Raw genomic sequence first — 14935 nt, 5'->3', positions numbered from 1 at the left:
GAAGGAAAAGTTGGGGAGCAGTACCAGTATAGGTTTGGAGCATAGACTGTTCCACATAACCAGCGAAGAGGCAGGCATAGCTGGGTCCCATGCGAGTGCCCATAGCTACACCCTTGGTCTGAAGAAAGTAGGAAGAGCCAAAAGAGATGTTATTAAGTGTGAGTACCAGTTCTGCCAACCGGAGGAGGGTGGTGGTGGGGAAGAACTGGTGAGGTCTATTGACCAGAAAGTAGCGGAGGGCTTTGAGGACTTCTTGATGGGGAATGGAAGTGTATAAGGATTGGACATCCATAGTGAAAATGAAGTGGTCGGGGCCGGGGAACTGGAAGTTATTGAGGAGGTGGAGGGCATAGGATGTATCCCGGTTGTAGGTGGGGGGGGACCGAACTATGGGTGACAAAATGGAGTCCAGATGAGTAGATACAAGTTCAGTAGGGCAGAAGCAGGCAGAAACTATGGGTCTACCAGGACCCATATCAGTCCCCATGCAAACTATTGTTAAGCAAGCCTGTATCATTGTCCCACCACTTTTTAAAATCTTATTTTATTCTTTGTGCACAACTGATAAGCAGGTATTTGTGTTCTATTGTATTGTGGGGACTTGTAGCCTGGCTGTCTGTGTTGCTGATGTCAAGCTGAGCAAATTGAATAGAATGCCAAGGACAAGGTGTCACAAAGGACTTGTAAGCTAACAATGCATTTGAAATGAGTGAGATTCCACCCCCACCTTCTGAATACCAAACTAATGTAAATTGCCTCCAGTTGCAAGGAATGACTCTCTGTCTGACCTTAACCCTGCATGAATTGTGGGTCTTTTCTGCCATTCATTATTAGATTTGTTCAATATTTGCTTGAGCAAAGCCAGAAAGCAGTCTAATTAGTACCTTCAAGTAAGAGCCATCTTCAGTGAAACACATTGCAGCATCTTCATTGGATATGTGGTTGTTTTATTTTCTTATGATAAAGGAGGAGATCAGATATGTTATCATATCTGATTCATTTTCTTGCAGGCATACTCAGTAAATCCAAGAAACTTATCAATAAAAAATTCCACCAACGGGGCAGACAGCCTGTGTGCAAAGGACACAAACCGTACAAATACAAAAATAATAAAATAATAAGTACTCAATAACTATTGAGAACATGAGATGAAGATTCCTTGAAAGTGTTGAATGGGTTGTGGGAAAGATCAGTGATGGGGCAATTGAAGTTGAGTGAAGTCATCCCCACTGCTTCAAGAGCCAGATGGCTGAGATGTAATAACTGTTCCTGAACCTGGTGGTGTGAGTCCCCCGGCTCTCGTACTGCCTTCCTAATGGCTGCAGCGAGAAGAGAGCATAATCTGGGTGGTGGGAGCCCCTGATGATGGATGCTCTGAGTAGTGGGCTCAGTGGGGGAGAAGGCTGTACTGGGGCATATCCACTACGATTTGTAGGATTTTCCATTCAAAGGCTTTGGTTGTTTCCATATCAGGCTGTGATGCAGCCAGTCAATGTACTCTCCACCACGCATCTATAGAAGTTTTTCAAAGTATTAGATGTCATGCCGAATCTTCCCAAACTTCTAAGGGAGTAGAGGCATAGCTGTGCTTTCTCGTTCAATCGATGAGATTTGTGCTGGGAGTCTCTCATCAGTGTGTATTTTCCCCACACCTATTCAAATTCAGATTTAGATTGACTTATCACATGTACAGTGAAATGCATCGTTTGCTTTAACAACCAACACACCTAAGGATGTGCTAGGGGCAGCACATAGTTGCCCCACATTCCAGCACCAACATTTTAATTTAAATATATATTCTCTTACTATGAAAAGTTTATTTTGATAGATAAACTGAATTCATGGTAAAAAAAATTATTTACAAGGGAAAACCAGCGTCAACATTTCATAGCATGTCCACCGTGCGTGGCAGAACATCACAGGACACAGCAAACCTCTTTCCTCTCTCCCACACACACACAAACAAACACGGACGGTCCTCCGACTCCAGCTCTGGCCTCCTGGCTTCCTTCGACTATTTTCATTAGGCTTCCTCTCTGCAGCTGCTGCCGCCCCTTTTCAATTCTCCTGCCACTGAGCTGACGTCAAAGCAATTTACCAGTTAACCTACCAACGCGTGTTTGAGACCACAGAGCACTAGGGGAAACCCCTACAGTTATAGGGCGAAGGCATAAACTCTGTGCAGATGGTACCCAAGGTCCGGATCAAACCCAGACCACCAGAGCAGTGAAGCAGCACTGCCAACTGCTGTGCTCCTGAATAGAATCTGCACTTGCTGATAATACAAAGCTGGCTGGCAGTGTGGGTGGTGGGAGGCTGCAGAAGACAAGCTAACTGAATGGGCAAGTATGCGGCAAATGAAGTAAAACCTGGAACAATTTTCAGTAGAAACGTGGAGTTTGCTCTTTGAAATTGTAAGATAATGAGGGGTGCTGCTGTTCATAGTGACCTGGATGTTCTTGTACGGGAATCACTGAACGTTGCCATCCAGATAGAACAAGCGACTGGGGAAGTAGATGATGTGTTGTCCTTTATTGTAAGAGCCAGTGAATACAAGAATAAGGACTGGAATGATACTGGACTTATCCTGTTGAGACCACCCGGAGCATTTCATGCCAAGTCTGCCTGCTCCCTGAACTTAAGGGAAGACATTGTATGATGAAGGGCATGCAGATTAAAAAGATTAATCAGATCAATTTCTGCCTAATAAGGAGAGACTGCACCTATAGTCTCAGATGCAGAGATGATGTTTTGCTTGTTTGGGATGTCTAGAAACTGATACCATCTCAAGATGAGGAAACTTCTTCATTCAGATGACTGTGGATCTTTGGACTTCTCTATCCAAGAGGGCCATGGAATTCCAGGTGTGGCCGGTGTGATTACAGTCGTCATCATTTTATTTACGTAGAATGTTATTCCATGGCAAGGCAAATAAATGTACTTTTTCAGGAGTAATCTTGTATTAGTTCTTTAAAAAATGTTTTGTAATAAATACCCTACAAATTACAAAAAAAACAAAACCGCTAAGCTGCACAGTACTTGGTGCAAAACAAAACATCGACGAACAAGGATAAATATTCTATTCTCTCCCAACCCAAAGCCTTGTCTGCCATGAGTGCCCATCAAGATATAACTCATGTGAAAACTTAGATTCTTCGTGTATAGAGCTGTGATGTGCCAGTAGGTTGGGTACACATCATGACCGTAGCGATACACAGCTGAAAAATATATCTTGTGTATATTCAAAGGTTTGATTTTTGATTATTAATGGAGTGTTTGTTTCCCAGTCCTGACAGCTGTGACATGTACCTGGAAGATATTATTAAACATCGATGGGAACTTGAAGAAGGCAGAGCAAACCCACTGAAAAACACCAAGTTCAAAGAATTACCCATTCGTTTACGTGTGGAACTGTTACACAGACTCTGTGACTATAGATTGGATGCAGATGATGTCTTTGATCTTTTAAAGGTACAATCTTAAAAAGAGGGGGTCAAGGCTTATTTCACACTGCTCTGAAACTAACTACTTACAGAACCTGTTTTCTCTTCTTATCTCATTTTCTCCTTCTCTGACCTCATCCACTCCTGCAGAGCTCCCCACAGGCGCCTTCTAATTCTTCACTCAGGAAACCATTATCCATTCGTAGGCACTGCTTTTTCAATTGACTTAAGATTCAACATTAGCGAAACTGAAGAACTCCTGTTCCCTCTAAATTTGATACATGTCCATCAATCACTCAAGCTGCTCTTATTAAAACTGAACCCAAGACTTGCCTGTTCTTCCTTCACCCCCCCCCCCCCCCCAGTCCATTGCATAACACAAACCTGCCAGCACCTAGCTCTGGATTTTTCATTCTCTTGCAAAGTCATTGAAATTTACAGCACAGAAGGAAACTGTTTGACCCATCTACCCTGCGCTAGCTTTAGTCCTTAATCTTTTAAGTTTTTCCTCTCTAAAATCGATCCATTTCCTTCTGTCAAACTTATGGTTCTTACTGGTGCTACCTTCTCACATCCTGTGCACGCTGCAGTTTAAAGATAGTTAAAGCATTCCATTGTGGTGGCAACCTTAAATTTATTCTGTATTGTTAATTGGTTCATAATACAATCACAATGTAATTTAAACAAAGGCTCAGTTCAGAACATTTCTATTTTATGTTGTTCTCACTTTACTTTTTAAAAAAAAGCTCCAGTTAATAAAAGTTGATGTATTTCATATTTGGTATCATTGATTATTTATCTGCTTCTTGTTAGGTGCAACATTGTAATTGCCACCTAACTCATTACTACAGGTTTTCTGTTTTTGAACTGTGTGCCAAAATATATATATAAAAAATGTATAGCCTCCTGATCAATGCCGCCTTCTTATTGTGCTCCTCAGTTCCAATGCTTGACCCACTGCTTTTGAATATCCATTGTTTTATTTCTTTTTGTGTTTGTGGTCTGGTGTGGGAGATTTCTAATGGTCGCTAACCTTGTATTCTGGCACTTTCATTAATTAGATGTTTCTAGTGGCACCACGAGTACTGAAAGTTTGAAATAAAATGTGGGGAATGCACAGCAAGCTGGGAAACATCTGCGAAGGGAGAAGTGTCTAGATTTGGATTACATTGCATCAATGACCTTTTCTAAGTCGTTTCTCCAATTGGCATATTAGAACAGGCATTCCTTATATAGGCACCTTTGCGATCCTGTTGGGAATTTAACCTCAGGGATGTAGCCTCGCATTGCAGACCTGAAGCCAGCAAGTCAGTTCAGCCTCTTACTGTGTCAACTCTCCACATCTTTTCTTTCAGGGTCTGGATGCTGATAATCTGCGAGTAGAACCCTTAGGAGAAGATGCCATTGGATCAACCTATTGGTATTTCTATGGTACTCGTTTATACAAGGAGGGACCATCTTTCTCATCGGACAGAAACCAGGCAGCAGAAATGTAATAATCAACTCTTAATTTATGTATATGTGTGTTTTGAGATACTGTAACAAAGAATATCAAACTGTGACTTAAATGATGCCAGCTAGAAGGATTTGTTCAGGGGAGTTGTTGCATGATGATGTAAGAAAACCAGTAATTTTATGCTTTAGGACTTGAATTCTAAATATTGTCTTGTATTTAAGATTATTAATTTTTCATTGCAGGGAAAATGGAAAACTAAGTAGTTCTGATTACAAACTTGTACACACAAAGCCTAAAAAAAGAGGCCGGCCATCAAAACGGAAGAAATTAGAAGATATTTATTTAGCAACCATGAGGTGAGAGTTATTTTCTCTTTCAATCTTGGGATAAAGCATGTTTTGCTTCCACTCTTGTAAGGTGATACAAGCCAATATGGGACCCCGTCCCCCACCCAAAAGATGGCAGAGAGGGCAGATGGGTGGGGAGATGAAGTGGTGAGCTCCTTTGGCTTTTTACATAAGAGCTTCTGTGCTTGAGGTTCATGATACCGTCCTGAATGTTCCTTTACTTTGAGCAGTCATTGACCAGGAATCCTCAAGAGTTGCTAAGTTGCACTTTTTCAAGGAGGCCTTGAATCTTCTATTTGCCTTGTAATTTCTTACTGTGACAGAACTTGAAATAAGGTATCTGTATTTTTTTTTTCTCCAACGGCGTTCTGAGAGGCGGGACTGCGCAGGCGTGTGACGTCGGGCTGTGCATTGCGGCAGATTTAAAAGGAACAGATCCTCATAGAGCGGGCAGCGTAGTTTGCGGGCGGCGGAGTGAGCCGGGAGCAGAGTAAAGACTTAAGGGCTTCGGCTCAACAGGCTTAGGCGGAAACAGGCGAGGAAGGTTTGGCATTCATTTTCTGTTGTTATTTGAGGAGAAGGGCAGTATGAGTGTGAGGGCAGTTTGCTGTTCTCGGTGTCGGATGTGGGAGGCCCTGGAGTCTCCAAGCCTCCCGGACGTCTACATCTGCGCCAAGTGCATCGAGATGCAGCTCCTAAGGGACCGCGTTACGGAACTGGAGCTGCAGCTCGATGACCTTCGTCTGGTCAGGGAGAGTGAAGAGGTGCTAGAGAGGAGTTGCAGGCAGGTGGTCACGCCGGGGCCACGGGAGGCAGACAAGTGGGTCACGGTTAGGAGGGGGAAGGGGAAAAGTCAGGTAATAGGGAGTACCCCGGTGGCTGTGCCCCTTAACAACAGGTACTCCTGTTTGAGTACTGTTGGGGGGGACAGCTTACCCGGGGGAAGCGACAGTGGCCGTGCCTCCGGCACAGAGTCTGGCCCTGTAGCTCAGAAGGGTAGAGCAAGGAAGAGGAGGGCAGTTGTGATAGGGGACTCGATAGTAAGGGGGTCAGATAGGCGATTCTGTGGACGCAACCCAGAGACCTGGATGGTAGTTTGCCTCCCTGGTGCCAGGGTCCGGGATATTTCTGATCGTGTCCAAGATATCCTGAAGTGGGAGGGTGAGGAGCCAGAGGTCGTGGTACATATAGGTACCAATGACATAGGTAGGAAAAGAGATGAGGTCCTGAAAGGAGAATATAGGGAGCTAGGAAGGGAGTTGAGAAAAAGGACCGCAAAGGTAGTAATCTCGGGATTACTGCCTGTGCCACGCGGCAGTGAGAGTAGGAATGCGATGAGGTGGAGGATAAATGCGTGGCTGAGGGATTGGAGCAGGGGGCAGGGATTCAAGTTTTTGGATCATTGGGACCTCTTTTGGCGCAGGCGTGACCTGTACAAAAAGGACGGGTTGCACCTGAATCCTAGGGGGACCAATATCCTGGCAGGGAGATTAGCGGGGGCTACTGAGGTGACTTTAAATTAGAATGGTTGGGGGTGGGAATCAAATTAAAGAGGCTAGGCGTGAGGAGGTTAGTTCACTACAGGGGGATGGGAACCAGTGCAGAGAGACAGAGGGGTGTAAAGTGAGGGTAGAAACAAAAAGTACTATGGAGAAAAGTAAAAGTGGCAGGCCGACAAATCCAGGGCAAGCATTAAAGAGGGCCACTTTTCAGCATAATTGTAAAAGGACTAAGAGAGTTGTAAAAGAGCGCCTGAAGGCTTTGTGTGTCAATGCAAGGAGCATTCGTAATAAGGTGGATGAATTGAAAGTGCAGATTGTTATTAATGATTATGATAAAGTTGGGATCACAGAGACATGGCTCCAGGGTGACCAGGGATGGGAGCTCAACGTTCAGGGATATTCAATATTCAGGAGGGATAGACATGAAGGAAGGGGAGGTGGGGTGGCGTTGCTGGTTAAAGAAGAGATTAACGCAATAGAAAGGAAGGACATAAGCCGGGAAGATGTGGAATCGATATGGGTAGAGCTGCGTAACACTAAGGGGCAGAAGACGCTGGTGGGAGTTGTGTACAGGCCACCTAACAGTAGTAGTGAGGTTGGAGATGGTATTAAACAGGAAATTAGAAATGTATGCAATAAAGGAACAGCAGTTATAATGGGTGACTTCAATCTACATGTAGATTGGGTGAACCAAATTGGTAAAGGTGCTGAGGAAGAGGATTTCTTGGAATGTATGTGGGATGGTTTTTTGAACCAACATGTCGAGGAACCAACTAGAGAGCAGGCTATTCTGGACTGGGTTTTGAGCAATGAGGAAGGGTTAATTAGCGATCTTGTCGTGAGAGGCCCCTTGGGTAAGAGTGACCATAATATGGTGGAATTCTTCATTAAGATGGAGAGTGACATAGTTAATTCAGAAACAAAGGTTCTGAACTTAAAGAGGGGTAACTTTGAAGGTATGAGACGTGAATTAGCTAAGATAGACTGGCAAATGACACTTAAAGGATTGATGGTGGATATGCAATGGCAAGCATTTAAAGGTTGCATGGATGAACTACAACAATTGTTCATCCCAGTTTGGCAAAAGAATAAATCAAGGAAGGTAGTGCACCCGTGGCTGACAAGAGAAATTAGGGATAGTATCAATTTCAAAGAAGAAGCATACAAATTAGCCAGAGAAAGTGGATCACCTGAGGACTGGGAGAAATTCAGAGTTCAGCAGAGGAGGACAAAGGGCTTAATTAGGAAGGGGAAAAAAGATTATGAGAGAAAACTGGCAGGAAACATAAAAACGGACTGTAAAAGCTTTTATAGATATGTGAAAAGGAAAAGACTGGTAAAGACAAATGTAGGTCCCCTGCAGACAGAAACAGGTGAATTGATTATGGGGAGCAAGGACATGGCAGACCAATTGAATAATTACTTTGGTTCTGTCTTCACTAAGGAGGACATAAATAATCTTCCAGAAATAGTAGGGGACAGAGGGGACAGAGGGTCCAGTGAGATGGAGGAACTGAGCGAAATACATGTTAGTAGGGAAGTGGTGTTAGGTAAATTGAAGGGATTGAAGGCAGATAAATCCCCAGGGCCAGATGGTCTGCATCCCAGGGTGCTTAAGGAAGTAGCCCAAGAAATAGTGGATGCATTAGTGATAATTTTTCAAAACTGGTTAGATTCTGGACTAGTTCCTGAGGATTGGAGGGTGGCTAATGTAACTCCACTTTTTAAAAAAGGAGGGAGAGAGAAACTGGGGAATTATAGACCGGTTAGCCTAACGTCGGTGGTGGGGAAACTGCTGGAGTCAGTTATCAAGGATGTGATAACAGCACATTTGGAAAGCGGTGAAATGATCAGACAAAGTCAGCATGGATTTGTGAAAGGAAAATCATGTCTGACGAATCTCATAGAATTTGTTGAGGTTGTAACTAGTAGAGTGGATAGGGGAGAACCAGTGGATGTGGTATATTTGGATTTTCAGAAGGCTTTTGACAAGGTCCCACACAGGAGATTAGTGTGCAAACTTAAAGCACACGGTATTGCGGGTAAGGTATTGGTGTGGGTGGAGAGTTGGTTAGCAGACAGGAAGCAAAGAGTGGGAATAAACGGGACCTTTTCAGAATGGCAGGCGGTGACTAGTGGGGTACCGCAAGGCTCAGTGCTGGGACCTCAGTTGTTTACAATATATATCAATGACTTGGATGAGGGAATTAAATGCAGCATCTCCAAGTTTGCGGATGACACGAAGGTGGGTGGCAGTGTTAGCTGTGAGGAGGATGCTAAGAGGATGCAGGGTGACTTGGATAGGTTGGGTGAGTGGGCAAATTCATGGCAGATGCAATTTAATGTGGATAAATGTGAAGTTATCCACTTTGGTGGCAAAAATAGGAAAACAGATTATTATCTGAATGGTGGCCGATTAGGAAAAGGGGAGGTGCAACGAGACCTGGGTGTCATTATACACCAGTCATCGAAAGTTGGCATGCAGTTACAGCAGGCGGTGAAAAAGGCGAATGGTATGCTGGCATTTATAGCGAGAGGATTTGAGTACAGGAGCAGGGAGGTACTACTGCAGTTGTACAAGGCCTTGGTGAGACCACACCTGGAGTATTGTGTGCAGTTTTGGTGCCCTAATCTGAGGAAAGACATCCTTGCCATAGAGGGAGTACAAAGAAGGTTCACCAGATTGATTCCTGGGATGGCAGGACTTTCATATGAAGGAAGACTGGATGAACTGGGCTTGTACTCGTTGGAATTTAGAAGATTGAGGGGGGATCTGATTGAAACGTATAAGATCCTAAAGGGATTGGACAGGCTAGATGCAGGAAGATTGTTCCCGATGTTGGGGAAGTCCAGAACGAGGGGCCACAGTTTGAGGATAGAGGGGAAGCCTTTTAGGACCGAGATTAGGAAAAACTACTTCACACAGAGAGTGGTGAATCTGTGGAATTCTCTGCCACAGGAAACAGTTGAGGCCAGTTCATTGGCTATATTTAAGAGGGAGTTAGATATGGCCCTTGTGGCTACGGGGGTCAGGGGGGTATGGAGGGAAGGCTGGGGCGGTGTTCTGAGTTGGATGATCAGCCATGATCATAATAAATGGTGGTGCAGGCTCGAAGGGCCGAATGGCCTACTCCTGCACCTATTTTCTATGTATTTGGGGTCTGGTACTGGGCACACACGTAAGACAGTCTGCCCAATGGATTTCCCAAATGGTAAGTATTGGCCAGGAAAATGGGAATAATCCCACTGCTACCGTTTTCCATTTTTCTGCCATCTTTTTATTGTCTCTTTATTTCCCTCCTGTTTTGTTTTCTCTTGTACATCCCTCTACCATTATATTGTCTTTTTTATCTCATTCGTCTTCTGCCCTGTCCCTCTTTCCCACACCACCTTTTGCATAAGGCCACTTTAATTTTACCTGCCGTTTCCAAAGCTATTTGTCAGTTTGCAGGTAATGGCAAGGAGCTTGATCTTTGAAGCCTAACTTTTAAGTATAACTACCCAGATCACCATCTCTTTAAATAATAACGTTTACACATAGCTTGTGTTTGGCTTCCTTTTCAGATGATACAAAGTGCAAACCTCATAAGTCAAAATCAAATTGTCTACACTTTTGCACAAAATTGTCATTTATTTGAAAAGTTGACAGTATTTATTACTGAAAAAGGATCTAGTGCTTCCCGGCATATATGATGAATAATCTCTTCTCAGGCTTCAAGCCAGGTACAGGTATCGATTATAACCAACGTTTCGATGACAAACTCTGCCATCTTCTTCAGGGATGATGCCTGGGCTTGTCTTATCCTGTGATACTTACACTTATTACCAGACGAGACATGCCCAGGTGTCATCACTGAAGAAGATGGCAGAGTTTGTCATCAAAACGTCGGTTATAATCAATAACCTGTACCTGGCTTGAAGCCCAAGAAGAATTAATTCATAGTATTTGTTACTGTTAGGCATTTTACCAGTATTTATTTTAAGTATTAATAGTCCCTGACATTTTGTGTCTCTGAGACTGTTTACAAAGTGGTAAGGAACATTTTCAACCCACTCATGTGAGCCTGTGTACTTCAGGATTTTTCATTAAATGACTGCTGTTGCTCAAAAAATGTTTTCAGGAACTTTATAACTGTGCACAAGATTACAGAATTTGTCTCTCCCCTGTAAATCCCAGACCCACCATTCTGACCAAAGGCTGTCCATGTGAATATAGAGAGTTTTTAACATCGCTAGCCTCCTGTTTATAATTTTGGTACAGGAGTGGAATAAATTGAAGTTTTGGAATAATGTTTTGTGGAGTATAAAATATTACAGTAAGTTAATTTGTTTAAGAATGTAAGTCAGGTTGCTGTCCAGCCATGAGTGTTTTCTGTTTACTGAATGCTATTTTACAGTGAATCCATGACTGTAAACAGAGAAGTGCCTCCAGTAGAAGAATCGCAACAAGAAACCAAAAGTCACGGTAAGAAAACTTTTTTTTTAAATTACTGTTAGGTATTTTACTGTTAAGATGCAAAATACGCACAACTTATGACATACTAGTTACCCTTTTCCGTAGATATTGTCTGACCTACTGAGTTCCTCAAGCATTTTGTGTGTGTTCCTTTGGATTTCCAGATTTTCTGATGTTTGTGGATATTATTAACATTGCTAGGGTGTTTTAGGTTTGAAATTTAAACAGGATTTTGCACTGACCCGACCACAGAACCACTGAGTGAAGAACGAATAGAGGTTCACATTACCCGAACCTGCCTGTACCTGGATGTTCTATTGTCAGCGTTCCCAGCTCCCTTGTTCCTTGCTGCAAACATCTAGAGTGGGCAGTGGAGCTTGGGTTCAGGTGATGTGTGGATTTTTCAAGTTTAAAGTATCACAGTTAATTGTTGCTCTTCGTGTGTTTAAATGAACGATCCTGGAAGGGGGAGGAGCGGGAGATTTGTATGAGAGTTAGGAAGGAAAGTTCTGCACTGACATGTGGCTTTTGACCCCCGGGAAAGTAAATTGAAGTCATTTTCTCCCTTGTCAGCAGCTATCAGTATCTGAAATAATATCCGGATAGGTACAAAGTTGCACCACTGAAGGTTGAAACGGATGTTTTGAATTGGTTGGGATTTGCTCACAGCATGAATAAGCAGTTTCATTATCTCTGCCATATCGTTTGAACTCCAGGTTTGACTTGTGCACAATAAAAATCCCCAGGAAGAAAGTACTAATAGTGAGTTCATCCTCATATTGTTTATGTGCCTTTGGGACCTGAGACACTTGAGCATTCCTCCACTGTGCAATTGAAATAATATCAACCAAGAAGACAGTAAATTCTTTAATAATGATTTTCCTCTGTTACAGTTTTAGGCTGAATTGCCCTTTTGGATGATTTTTTTTAAAGTTGAACAATGTGCTTACTGGTATCGGGAATAAGTCAGCAAAGAGTCGGAGAAGAGGGATTCACCGACAACAATGAAATGACAAGAAAATCTGTAATTCCCGTGCTTCCTTATTTATGAAGGAGGCAAGACGAGTTTGAAATTCAAAATTGTATAAAATAAAAAACAAGAGGAATACTACACAAACTATTCAGAGCATAAACCCTTGCTCTGGGTGGATTTAATCCACGCATCTTGAAGAAATTTAGTGATTAGATAGTTGGTCACTATGGAATAAATTTAATAATCTGCTAGAAAACATGGAGCTGGAAGAGGACTAACAGATAATGTAATACTGGTGTTTAATATAAGAAATTGAGCAGCTCTGGAGAACTGCAGTGTAATCACTTTAATGCCTGAGATGGGAAGAAGGATGGGAACAAAAACATTAAAAAAAAACAATGAATTTTGTATGGATTTGGAAAGGAAGTGTCTTGCTTAGCCAGTCTCTTTGAAATCTATCAAGAAGTCACCAAGAGTGTAGACGGGACTGATGCAATAGACGTAACCTGTCCAGATTTCTCAACGGTCTTTAGTACGATGTCACATAATAGATGAATGAATATTGCCAGACCTGCAGAGTCTTGTGGCAGAATGGAAGCTAACTAGTTTTAAAACAGTATCGAAGGATTTGGTGAAATGAAGCTGTGTAGGGTGGCAAAGCTAAAGTTGGGGTCTTCACCATCTTCCATTCACAGTTTATATTAAGAATTAGATCTCTAGAACGAAACACTGTATTTCAAAAGTAGTAACTGATGCAGCATTAAAGTATTTGATCAGTACTGATGGACTGCAAAAAATTATAAAACTATGTTAATTAATTTACAGAATGTGGTTATAATTGGCAAATTAATTTTTTTCAGAGATGAAAGAGATGACAGCTTAATGGCAAATTATTTCCCACATGAATGCAAGATGTTACAGTTTAGTGATTGGGGAAAATGAATGTCTCTGTAGATATGTGTGAAATATTGCAGTTTATTAGAAGCAATAGCAAGGCCACATATTATTGGGGAAATAGGAATCAAAATGAGGTAAAGTGAGAAAAGGATCTCCGCTGAAATATAAACCTCACTCAAGATAACGGAGGTCAATGAGGCCATTTTAAAAATAAAACAAAAGCAAAAAGGTTAATTGTCAGAAAGACAGATGAAAAGAAATGAATTTATATTCATAAGGAGGGCTGCATGCTGCTCTGAAAAGAATATTGAGGCATTGGGGTGGGTGAAAAATGAATCAGAATCAGGTTTATTATCACCAGCTTGTGTTGTGAAAATTTTTAACAGTGGCAGCAGTTCAATGCAACACATAATATAGAAGAAATAAATAAATTACAGTATATGTATATTGAATAGATTAAAAATCATGCAAAAACAAAAATAATATATATTTTAAAAAGTGAGGTAGTGTCCAAGGGTTCAATGTCCATTTAGGAATCGGATGGCAGAGGGGAAGAAGCTGCTCCTGAGTCGCTGAGTGTGTGCCTTCAGGCTTCTGTACCTCCTACCAGATGGTGACAGTGAGAAAAGGGCATTGCCTGGGTGCTGAGGGTCCTTAATAATGGATGCTGCCTTTCTGAGACACCACTCCTTGAAGATGTCCCGAGTACTTTGTAGGCTAGTACCCAAGATGGAGCCGACTAAATTTACAACCCTCTGCAGCTTCTTTCGGTCCTGTGCAGTAGCCCCTCCATACCAGACAGTGATGCAGCCTGTCAGAATGCTTGCCATGGTACATCTATAGAAGTTTTTTTAGTGTATTTGTTGCCATACCAAATCTCTTCAAACTCTTAATGAGGTATAGTTGTTGTCTTGTCGTCTTTATAGCTGCTTCGATGCATTGGGACCAGGTTAGGTCCTCAGAAACTTGAAACTGCTCACTCTCTCCAATTATGATTCCTCTGAGGATTGGTGTGTATTCCTTTGTCTTTCCCTTCTTGAAGTCCACTATCAGCTCTTTGGTCTTACAGACATTGAGTGCCAGGTTATTGCTGCGACACCACTCCACTAGTTGGTATATCTCACTCCTGTACGCTCTCTCATCTCCATCTGAGATACTACCAACAATGGTTGTATCATCAGCAAATTTATAGATGGTATTTGAGCACATTCTTGAGTATAGAGAGAGTGGAGCAGTGGGCTAAGAAAAGATGTGAGTTTGTATGTAGCAGTTTGATAGAAACAGTTTAAAAAGAGGTGGATTAGGGAAGAGTCACACTCAATAATTTGCAAAATAGCTTGTTCTGCCGTCTTGATTTCTGAATAATTCATGAACCCCATCTCATTCTTCCTATTTCGGCACTTTATTTTTGAAATTTTATAGAAATTTTTACATTTTTGTGCTATACTGCTGCCTTAAAACATAAATTTCATAGGTCTGTGATAATGAACCTGATTCTCCCCATGTGTCTTTTAAATTGTGAAATATTTTGACAGACCAATATCAGGAAAATGCACTCTTGGGGAAGAATAGGAAGTAAGCCCATCAATGTAAAATAAAAATCAGGATTTAAAAAGCGACAGAATAGTTCAAGTGAATCTTGCTTCCACAAATTCATAGAAAGAATCATAGTGTATTCAATTAATGCCTGGATAAGCATCTGATGGAGATTGGATTAGAGTGTTGGAATGAGGAAAGACGAGCAGAGTCTCACGACGAATAAATGTCAAACTGCTTGGGCTATTCAAGGCTATATTATGTCATTCTGCTTCTAGGATTGGTGAATGATTTATGAAGTTTAATAAGATAATAGATCAGATGA

The 14935-nt window shown here is 42.0% G+C and overlaps 1 protein-coding gene across 1 annotated transcript in view; it reads left to right on the top strand.

Annotated features, from left to right (window-relative positions):
• Window positions 1–14935, top strand: part of cecr2 (CECR2 histone acetyl-lysine reader) — a 136147-nt gene that overhangs the window by 77524 nt on the left and 43688 nt on the right. Inside the window, exons 3-6 of the mRNA XM_072269373.1 lie at window positions 3288–3471; window positions 4799–4935; window positions 5142–5255; window positions 11146–11213. Coding sequence (XP_072125474.1) covers window positions 3288–3471; window positions 4799–4935; window positions 5142–5255; window positions 11146–11213 — 503 coding nt within the window. The remainder of the gene's footprint in view (window positions 1–3287; window positions 3472–4798; window positions 4936–5141; window positions 5256–11145; window positions 11214–14935) is intronic.

The sequence above is a fragment of the Mobula birostris genome, chromosome 9, assembly GCF_030028105.1.
Source record: "Mobula birostris isolate sMobBir1 chromosome 9, sMobBir1.hap1, whole genome shotgun sequence".
NCBI lineage: Eukaryota > Metazoa > Chordata > Chondrichthyes > Myliobatiformes > Myliobatidae > Mobula > Mobula birostris.
This window is presented reverse-complemented; position numbering and strand designations above follow the sequence as displayed.